Source organism: Triticum dicoccoides, chromosome 2B (genome assembly GCF_002162155.2).
Source record: "Triticum dicoccoides isolate Atlit2015 ecotype Zavitan chromosome 2B, WEW_v2.0, whole genome shotgun sequence".
Lineage (NCBI taxonomy): Eukaryota > Viridiplantae > Streptophyta > Magnoliopsida > Poales > Poaceae > Triticum > Triticum dicoccoides.
The window spans coordinates 501,336,164-501,346,811 of NC_041383.1; the positions used below are offsets into that span (position 1 = coordinate 501,336,164).

The 10,648-nt window shown below is 52.4% G+C and overlaps 1 protein-coding gene across 1 annotated transcript; it reads left to right on the forward strand.

The window, feature by feature from the left end:
- Positions 1–979: 979 nt before the first annotated feature.
- LOC119367900 (protein EPIDERMAL PATTERNING FACTOR 2-like) lies at positions 980–2,310 on the forward strand. Its single transcript, XM_037633278.1, has 2 exons — positions 980–1,468; positions 1,590–2,310. Exons 1-2 carry the CDS (start codon positions 1,357–1,359, stop codon positions 1,931–1,933), a joined length of 456 nt encoding a protein of 151 aa, XP_037489175.1. The 5' UTR covers positions 980–1,356; the 3' UTR covers positions 1,934–2,310.
- Positions 2,311–10,648: the final 8,338 nt, after the last annotated feature.

The following is a 10,648-nucleotide window of genomic DNA, read 5'->3' on the forward strand; positions in this document are numbered from 1 at the left end:
TTACGTAAACTACGTAACATCCTCTACGTAGGTGTAGCATCGCTCCCACGAGCAACAACCGTCGCTCTTATTGGAGCTTTGAGGTTCCAGAGTAGTGCAGTATATTTTTCATACATGAGCGGCAGATTCGAGGCTTACAATAGTGCAGAGCAACATAAGATTTCAGAGCGAGAGCAAAAGTGTCCAGGCTACAGATGGACGAGGGATGACATTGAAGCCCACCTTGCCTTTCAGTGAGCCCCATTTTACTGAAGAGCAGACAATGACTGCCTCCTCATTCATCTCCACCGTTGTGGTGTTGCTCCAGGAACTAGCTCAAGTTTTCCGCAAAAAAAATTCAAGTAGTGCAGATTTCAATACAGACTGAAGCGGCAACAAGTTTCAGACTTGGCACTCTCCTGCTCAGGTGGTTCCAACCCAATAAGTCTCAGCCTCTCAGGCTTTCAGTTCATAGCCCCCTTCCCATCTAATGGATGGATGGAATTAGGTTTCGTTTGATACGAATTGTTGTGGTTATCTGGGAAGAGCCTATTCGCTCATCCAGAAGCTCGTATCCCACGAACTCAATCTAATTCCACCCATCAGACCCACGATGCACATGAAACAAGTGTCACCACCGTGTCAGACGCACACCACAAAGAACTTGGCAGCGTCAGACACGTCGGCGTGGTAGCAGCCGGTCCATGCACAGCTTACATGCGCGCCATTAAACTGCGCAACAGAGCAGCTCGCAGCTGCATTGATGCCGGGCCCAGCTTGACCAGAGTTGTTGTACCAGTACATTAACCGAACCAAAGAGGCGCGGCAGAGCAGAGCAGAGCAGAATATACACGGATATATTCGGTCGCGCTCAGGATTTCAGAAGAGTTTCAGCGGAGCAGTGTTGCAGTATATATAAACATAAAGTATGTCCACGGGAAGCGACGTCGTCCTCCTTCGGCCGGCCTCTACCCCGGCTGCTCTTCTGCGGCGGCGCAATAACTGCATTGCTGCGACGCCCAGCGGCGCGGCGATGAGGGGCATAAATACGTGCCAGGTGGGAATCGATCGATCGATCGATCACACACTGTCTGCTAGTGGGCACATCTACTACGCCTCGTCTTCTTCGTGTTCGCTGGCTGCACGCATGCACGCACAAGGGTTCCATGTGAGCCGACGTATCTCCACTCCACTGTCATTTATGATCGCTTGCCCTTGCACGCGCATCAGTCTCCTCTCTGACTCTGAAGCGTGCATGCGTACGTGTGTGTGTATATAAGCAAGCGCTCGCGAGCATCGCCTAGCTATCTTAGCTTGCTCAGTCTCGCTGTCTGCTCTCTAGCTTCCTCAGTTCCTGCTGTGGTGCTAGCCGGTTTAATGAGGAGGCCTGCTGGCGTGGGAGCTCGGTGGGCGCCGGCGCTGGCCCTTGCGCTGGCCATGGCATTGGCGTCGTGCTCGTGCGTGACCCATGGCGCCAGAACCACACCAAGTAAGCCAGCCAGTCGATCGTTGCGTCGCGTGGACACGCCACTGCGTGCGTAGGACTCTTGCTACTTACCAGCAGCTGACATGGCGCATGTGGCAATTGACACGTTACGTGCACTATGCAGGTTCAGGCGCCGACGGCCTACGACCTGGCCGTGAGGCGACGCCGTCCGGAACCGCAGGCCGGGACGACGACGACGACAACGACGGAGGGCAGGCGGCATCACCGTCCCATCAGGAGAAGCGGGGCCAGGCGACGCGGGAGGGGGAGGAGGAGCAAGGGATGATGACGCTCAAGGAGCGAGCGGTGACGGGGTCGCGGCTGCCGGACTGCGCGCACGCGTGCGGGGCGTGCGCCCCGTGCAAGCGGGTCATGGTCAGCTTCCGGTGCGCCGAGGCCTCCGAGTCGTGCCCCATCGCCTACCGCTGCATGTGCCGCGGCAGGTTCTTCCGCGTCCCCACCCTCTAGCTCGCCGTGCTCTGCAACGTACCCCGGTCGCGCCACTACTTTTACCTTGTGATTTTGCTCTTGTTTGGTGTTGGCGTGATGCTTGTGGACCGTTTGTTCCTCGAGTGTTGTAAGTATGTAGTAAAAGTTAATGTGCTGCGACATATCACTCTCTTCTTTTGAAGAAAAAAAGAACAAGTAGACGATGACTGATCACGGGTTAGCGGTCATAAGGATTTGGACGCGGCTAGGGAACGGCCAGGTGCTCCCTAGCATCCCGTGGCGGCCTGTCATAAAAAAAAACTTTTGGTCCCCCCTAACAAAAAGGAAAACTAGCCAGTCCACGCCACAACGCGCTCTCCTCACCTGGTCTGCGCCTCCCCTCACGTGCTTCCGCTCCCTCCCAAAATCGCCCCCTTCTCCTGACGATACCTAACCCCTTCCCCTGTGTACCCATCTTCTTCTCCATCAAGTTAGGATTTTCCCTTTCCAAGATCCAGAAAGCTTCCTTATTCCTGCAATGGCGGCATAAGGGCTAGTCAGCAGATCCAAACTGACGGACAAAACTCACAACAGAAGAAAAAAATCAATCACATGAGGCCAGGTTTGCTCAACTCTTTCATCTAAAAAACTGTAGAAAACTATTCCCTGAATTCTTTTGACTCTTTTCTTCACTTTCTTTCTAGTTTATACACAAAAGCTATGCTGCATCTCCCTTTCTCATGTGGATTACTGAAAAAAGCATCTGATGTGGTTATTTCTTAAGCAAAAAATCCTTCCCAAAATCCTATGGTTTTAAGCAAAAACTGCTACAGTTTTTAACAAATAAAAAAGCATGGTTATTTAGTGTGAAAAAAGTTGTGGTTCATATCAGTAACCATATGATCTGGGCAAGACACCAATGCTAATAGCAGTGTTGTAAGAAAATCGTTTACCAGTTTTACGCAACTATCATGGCTGTGTTAAGCAATTGATGGGTTTTGGGAATCAAAGTAAATCAAGCAGGTTATGACTGCTATGTTGACTTCACACAGCCAATGCAGCTATGACTAAGCAACCTGAGTAACTGCAGGTGCTGGTGAATGAAATAAAAAACCTACTATTATAAACAATTTACATGCTTGTTTTAGGCAAGTAGTGTGTTGGTTTGAAGCAAAAACTGGTAAAATTTGGTGCAACATAAAGAGAAAGCATGGTAGATGTTAAAAAGAACTGATAAAAAACTATGTGCAACTTGTGTCTTCAGAATGAAAAGGAAAAAAATAGATTGCCTTGGGGAATTGACTGAACATTACCTTGGGAGATTGACTGAACATTGTTTCCTATCAATTGTACTTCCCGGCAAGAAATTTAGGTTGCTCCTGCAAAAAAGGGTTCATCCACAGAAGAAACACAAGAAAAGACACATGAACCCTTGGGGGCTCCAACGCGTTTAAGATAGTTCAGCAAGCAAAAAGGAAAAAAAGGCCAGAAACACATCATGCTCCTGATGTTGCTGGTACGAATTGCATACTAACGAAGTACTGAACATTAGTTCCTAATACTCTCAAGTCTCTAATACTCTCGATGCTAAAAATACTTCAAAGATAGAAGGCATCCTGTTCCCATGAAAAAAGCTTGCTTCGTCGGGCCTTGGAAATGCACGGAAATCAGTTGTATCTGTAGCCATTTAGAAAAAAGAACAAAAAAACATCGATCATTATAACTACTGAAAAACCAGTTTTCCTGTAGGCAACTATTGTCAATGCAGCAGTTGCCTAAAAAGCAATCGTAGGAAAAAATCTTCTTTATTGACAGCAATTGCCTGAAACAAAAATCATATGCGGCTATTGTAATTTTTTTGGGGAAAAAGGTCATTTAGAAACTTTGGCTACTCCTCATATACTTGAAAAAGGAAAACTTGGATATGCTTTCATGTTGCATTCGCGATTAAAAAAATCATATACTTGTTGTTACTAAAAATATTGCCTATGTACAGTGTGTTAGTTGCTTGCCTCATTCAACTAAACTTGCTCGCTTCTCTGGTTTGAAAAAATGTGCAGGCTGGATATGATTGACCTAAATGAGCTGCCAGAAGACAATAACCCTGAATTGCAAATTCCTGCTAACAATGATATTGGAGATCCTGCATTTTACACACAGCAGGGCATCCGCGCAGGTGATGGTGAGCATGCTGAGTTCGTTGCGGAATCTCCTAATCCTATGGTCATGCAAAATATTGGCAAAACTGTGGCAGAAGCAATGGATACACGTGGGCACTCCCTTAATGTAGGGGGGACCGCAGGTGGTAGAACTAACCCTGGAACAGAAGCAGCGGAGACAGATGCACGCACCCTTGATGGCACAGGTGCTGCAGATGATACTGGAGGGACTGTTGGAAATGGATTGATAGGCTTGGTGGGTGAGAACGATGATGAAGCTTGGTCACATCCTAGGGAACCTTATTTAGGCATGAGGTTTGACACTTTGGAAGGCGCCAAAGAACACTACAATGCATATGCTTCACAGCTTGGGTTTTCAATCAAGATGAACACATCAAGGAGGTCTATTGATATTGGTGTGTTGATAAAGCAGCAGTTTGTTTGCAACAAGTTTTGGAAACCTAAAATTGATGATGGAGGAGTAGAAAGTATTCCTGCCCTAGACGAGATTGTTGAACAAGAACATGAAGCAACACAAGATGAAGAAATTGTCTTTATTGGTGATGAGAATAAAAAAAGAAGAAAAGCAAGAAGCGGAAGCGAGATACAATAGTGCAGACATGATGCAAAGCGAAGATGGTGGTCAAGATATTAGATACTCATTGGGAGGTGATTTACTTTGTTGCTGAATACAATCATGCATTGGTTGACAGACCATCTTTGATTAAGTACCTACGATCACATCAAGGGATCCCCGCAGAAGAAAGGGTCTTCCTTACACACCTCCGCAATTGCAATATACCTACAGGTTTGTGAAAACAATACTGCACTTGCCTTGGTTTATTGCGTTAGTTGCTTAACCCCTATATAGACTTTTGCCTAGAAAAAAAATTCCAATAAGCAAAATTTTGCTTTCCCTCTTGTACTTCCCTAGATTTAGTGTGTTAGTTGCTCAAAACCTAGCAACTTTTGCCTAAACTTGCCTGTACTTACATCTGTTTAGTTGTGTTAGTTGCTTAAACACTATCAACAGAAGTGATTGCCTTGTGTTTAGTGTGTTAGTTGCTCCTGAGTTTTGAACACAAGCACTGATTTGCCTGCATCTGATGTGTTAGTTGCTTGCATTCTAAGTTGGAAAAGAAAAAATTAAAAATGCTTCTAACATCCTTGTGTTAATGCCCCCCGATAGGTCGAATGATGCACATCATGTCGGATTACTATGGTACGGAGCTAATTGTCCCTTATGGTACTAAGCATAATTTAAACCTAACGTCGGAGTTGAACAAGAATGCGATGAAGGAAGGTGATATGAATGAGACAGTTGCCTAATTTAAAGATCATCACAAAGAAGATCCAGATTTCTTTGACAAGATTAAGTATGATTAGGAGGACAGGGTTGAGAATGTTTTCCGGGTCGACGGTGCAACAAGGAGGGCTTACATAGAGGCATACCACGACTGTATCTCATTTGACACCACATACATGACTAATATGTATAACATGCCCTTTGCACCATTCATTGGAATTAATCGACATGGGCAGCCATTCATGTTGTGGTGCGGTTTTTTGAGGAAAGACTTGGCTACAAGCTTTGATTGGCTATTTGGGACCTTTCTTGAGGCAATGCATGGTTTAGCACCAACAAACATCATTACTGACCAGGACATTGCAATGGCACAGTCGATTAAAAGGATGTTCCCAAAAACTATCCACCGCTGTTGTCGTTCGCATATAATGAAAAAGGCTCAAGAAAAGCTTGGCGCCTTGTTGGGCCGAAACCCTGGATTGTCAAAAGATTTCAACAGTTGCATTGACTTCAGCTTGACGCCAGAGGAGTTTGAGGCGGCATGGGTAATGTTGAAGTATGAGGTTATGACTCATACACACTTTGAGACTCTGTATAAATATAGGGAAACATGGGTTCCTTGCTACTTCAAACACCAATTGTTTCCCTTCTTGCAGTCGACCCAACGCAGTGAGGGATTCAATGCTGTCCTCAAGCGATATGTGAACCCACACAATTCCATCCTCAATTTCGTCAAGCAATATTCAAAAATACATACTCACATACTTGTCTGAGAAGGTGGAAAAGACTACCGAACAGAGCATCTGGCGACTGAAATGTGGTAATCTTTTCCTATTGAGAAACAAGCCTATGACACATACACTAGTGGCTTGTATGAGAAGTTCCGCACGGAGTTCAAGCTGATTGGGAGATACAATGTACGACCCCATGGAAGTCACATGTACGAGATTTACCCCAATGAAACACAAACGTGGGTTTCTAAATATGGTTCTAGGAGTTATTTTGTGACATTAGACACTAGTGCTGGAGACTACACATGTGAGTGCTGCAAAATGGACAGGGACGGCATACTTTGCTGCCATGTCGGGGGGATGAACCCCGGGCAGGCAACGGAACCTGGATCCTTTTCAAAAATAGCAGGGCCCGCATCGCCCCTCGAACCGGCACATGCCTGGCCGGGTCGCTCGACCCGGCAAGGCCCGCGACCCGGCCAAGCTCTCCGACCCGGCAAGGTACGTCGACCCGGCCTCAGCAACTGGCGTGAGACAACCCAACCCGGAGCAACCAAAGCTTCCCCAACAAGCCGACCCCACCCGTGGCGTGCACCGCAATCCAGCCACGGGTCAGCTCCCATCCCATCTAGGTCGTACGATGGGACGAGACTCCAATCACCGATGACCAAGACAACAGTGCTTTCGCCCATACCTATGGTCAGCCGGAGCGTGGAAACAGTGCCCCTCACCTACCCGCTGACCAGGGCTGGCATGGAAACAGTGCTCCCGCCCTCACCGCTGACGACAGCAAGCGGCAACCTGATGGGAAGCCACTGTACACGACTCGACTCGGCCATGCCCTGACGATCGACAAGATGGCGCACAGTCCCCTAGGCACGCGAGGCCTGCACCTAGGGGAACCCGATGAACCACAAGCCCTCAGCCGGACCCAGCCCGGTATCCCGGACACCGACAATACGGACCCACCGACTCGGCGTATTACCATTGTAACCTTGGGAGGTTGGTCTATAAAACCCCCCAGGAGCCCGCGCATACAGGGGCATGTGGTGTGTGATGTACGTAGAGAAAGGCAAGCAAGCATAGGACTAGCCACCAAAGCAACATCAAAGAGAAGGAGGAGCCCAAGCCTCGGCCAGCTTCCTTCCTCCCCCCATACAGCTCCTAGAGCAGCATTGTACTATCGATCATCCAACCACACTCGGTAGGACTAGGGGTATTATCTCTCCAGAGAGCCCCGAACTTGGGTATGTCTGGCGTCCCGCGCCCGCTCATGCCAACCTCGCCTCTGGACCAGCGCCCTCGAGCCTCATCCTCTCTTTAGCCATCCCTTGGCATCTGCCATGCGCCCACCATGAGAGTTGGCACCCACCATGGGGCAGCCTGAAGAGCTGGCTGGGAGCATGCTTCAGACGGGGCCCTTCTCCTACTCCGACGAGTCCGTCGCGCTGGTGGACGACGTCGGCGGCGCGCTCGCCGCCTCCTTCGCCGCGCTGCGCATCTCCGATGCGTTCGCGGCGGATGAGTACCCCAGCGAGGTGCTCAGCTACTCCGACTCTCCCCTCTCCCTCGGTGGTGGCATTGCCGTCGGGGCGATGGACGTCCATGTGGAGGTTTTCGTCACCGGCGATGGCGCCTCCTCCTCGTCGAGCAAGACGAGGAAGGCCGCGGAGGCCAGGGCCGCTGCGGAACGGACCGAGCCGTCTGATCCGCTGCGCGCCACGATGCAGAGCCTCCGCATCCCCATCGGCACCGACGTCGACGCCACCAACGTTGCTGAGGCCCGATCTCAGCTCGAGGAAAGGCGCCAGCAGATGCTGGACCTGTCCGAGACGCTCGCCGCCACCAAGCGTCGCCTGGAGGCTGCTCAGCTGGAGCACGACGCCGCCCACGGATTCGCGCTCGCCGCGACCGAGCCAAGCCGGGTCGCCGATGTGCGTACCCGGGGAGGAGCGATCGGCCGGGCCCTCGGTGCCGTCCGAACCGTCTACGAGACCCCAGTGAAGAACATGCACGCTGCCCAGGCAGTCGCAGTCAGCCTGGACTGGCTCACGGGTGAAGAGCTACAGGAGCGCATCGGGCGGATGCGTGAGCTCCTCAACGCAGCCAACACCCAGCAGGATCGCCTCAACTAGCTCGCCAAGCTAGCGGGATCCAGCTCCGCCCGCCTTGGCGGACCCGACAAACTTCCGCACACGGCTTCCTCGCCGCCCGGCGAGGCGCACTCCAGCCAAGCCCGGACTCGGTGCAACCCGGCCGCCGCGGCCGCTGACATCCTGGGCGACGAGCCCGCCCCGGAGACCCAGCACGGACCCGGCCAGCATGGCCGGCGTCCGGCTCTGACCGACCTGGCCCCTCGGGGCCTGGCCGCCAGTCGACTCGGCCCACGCGCCATCGACGACACCGACGCTCGCCACTGCCTCGATCAGCTTGCTCGCTCCCTGGAGGTGGAGGAGAGCGGCGCTATCGGGCCGGCGTGCTTCGGCCCACGTATCCGGGAGGAGCCCTTTCCCAAAGGGTTCATGCTCCCCCGCGACACCCCCAAGTACAACGCGACTATGAAGCTGGAAGACTGGCTCACGGACTACACCACGGCCATTGGCATCACCGGTGACAATCACTGTTTCGCCGTGCGCTACGCACCGCTCATGCCCCAGGGGTCGGCCCGCACGTGGTTGAACAGTCTGCCGATGGGCAGCATCAACGCGTGGGTCGATTTCGAGGAGGCATGTGTCCGCAACTTCACGGGGACCTACAAGCGACCCGGTCACCCTAACTAGCTCGCCATGTGCGTGCAGGGGCCAAAGGAGACCGGTCGCGAGTACCTCGCACGCTGGACCGAGCTCTAAAACAGCTGCGATGGCGTCCATGAAGTCCAGGCGATCCAGTACTTCATCAGCGGGTGCCGAGATGGCACCCTCCTCAAGCACAAGCTCTTATGCTCCGAGCTGGCCACCATGGCCGCACTCTTGGTAACGGCGGATGAATACGCCAACGCCGACTCCGCCATGAAGATCCAGGTGGCACTTGATGAAGCCGGCAAGGCAAAGCCGGTTCCTCCCCCGAAGCCGGCCAGCGAAAGCAGCCGACAGCAACATCACCAGAACAACAAGCGCAAGGCCGACTAACCGGCGCAGCGTCATGATAACCGGCTCATCGCGGCCGCCGAGCCCGCGGCGGACCCGGCGGTGAAGCGCCGGCAGACCGGCAAGATGGCATGGCAACCTGCCATGAGTTTTGAAGAGATGCTCGATGCCCCATGCAAGCACCACAGCGGCGCAAGACCCTCCACGCACACGCTTCGAAAGTGCGCCATCACCAAGCGCATCATGAGGGTGACATCCTGCCTCCTCCGGCTCCAGCTCCAGGTCCAGGCATAGGACAACCGCCTCCGCCTCCACCGCTGCCTCCCGCTGGCGGCGCGATGCGCAACAATGCTTACCCAGACTAGAACGTGGCCTACGTCGTCTTCACCAGCCTCGGCAACGACAAGCGCCGCGAGCGCCTCCTTCGGCAGGAGGTGAACACCGTCGTCCCAGCCAAGCCGGAGTTCATGCATTGGTCGGATCGCCCGATCACCTGGACCCGGGAGGATCACCCGGCGGTCATGCCGAGTCCGGGTGGTTACGCCCTCGTCCTCAACCCAACCATCGTCGCGCGGCGCACATGAAAGTTCTGCCGAGTTCTCATCAACGGCGCCAGCAGCATCAACATCCTCTACCGCGACACAGTGACCAAGCTCGGCCTCAAGGCCGAGGACCTGGAGCCAACCCGGACGATCTTCCACGGCATTGTGCTCGGCCTCTCCTGCTCTCCCATTGGCCGGGTCCGGCTCGAGGTACTGTTCGGTGATAGCAGCCACTTCCGGCGCGAACCAATCTGATTCGAGGTGGTGGACCTGTCCAACGCGTATCACGCTTTGCTGGGCCGGCCCGCGCTCGCCAAGTTCTTGGCGGTTCCCCACTACGCGTATCTGAAGATGAAGATGTCGGGTCCCAAGGGCCTCATCACCATCACCGGCGATTACCGCAAGTCCCTGGAGTGCGCCCGAGATGATGCCAAGTTGGTCGAGTCGCAGGTTATTGCCGAGGAGCGGCGCCAGCTCGACCGGATCATCGCCTTGGCAGGCAAGGCCTCCGCTGCGTCGATCCCGACCACGGACCCGGCCGATGAAGTCTCCTTCAGACCCTCCAAGGAAACCAAGAAAGTGAAGCTCAACCCGGAAGACCCCAGCTGCAGCAAGTACATTGTCGTAGGCGCCCACCTCGACAACAAATAGGAAGGCGAGCTCTGATACGTCCATTTTGCATCATGCTTTTATGACAATTTTTATTGCTTTATGGGATGTTATTTCACGTTATGTCACAATACTTATGGCTATTCTCTCTTATTTTACAAGGTTTACATGAAGAGGGAGAATGCCGACAGCTGGAATTCTGGGCTGGAAAAGGAGCAAATATTGGAGGCCTATTCTACGCAACTCCAAAAGTCCTGAAACTCCACGGAATACCTTGAAATAAATAAAGAAAAATTGTCGCCAAAGATGAAGGCCAGGGGG

Bases quoted from the DNA above. Each gene is read 5' to 3' on its own strand.
- LOC119367900 (XM_037633278.1), top strand. From the start codon at position 1,357: ATGAGGAGGCCTGCTGGCGTGGGAGCTCGGTGGGCGCCGGCGCTGGCC. The intron at 1,469-1,589 runs GTAAGCCAGCCA...TGCACTATGCAG, and splicing joins TGGCGCCAGAACCACACCAA to GTTCAGGCGCCGACGGCCTA.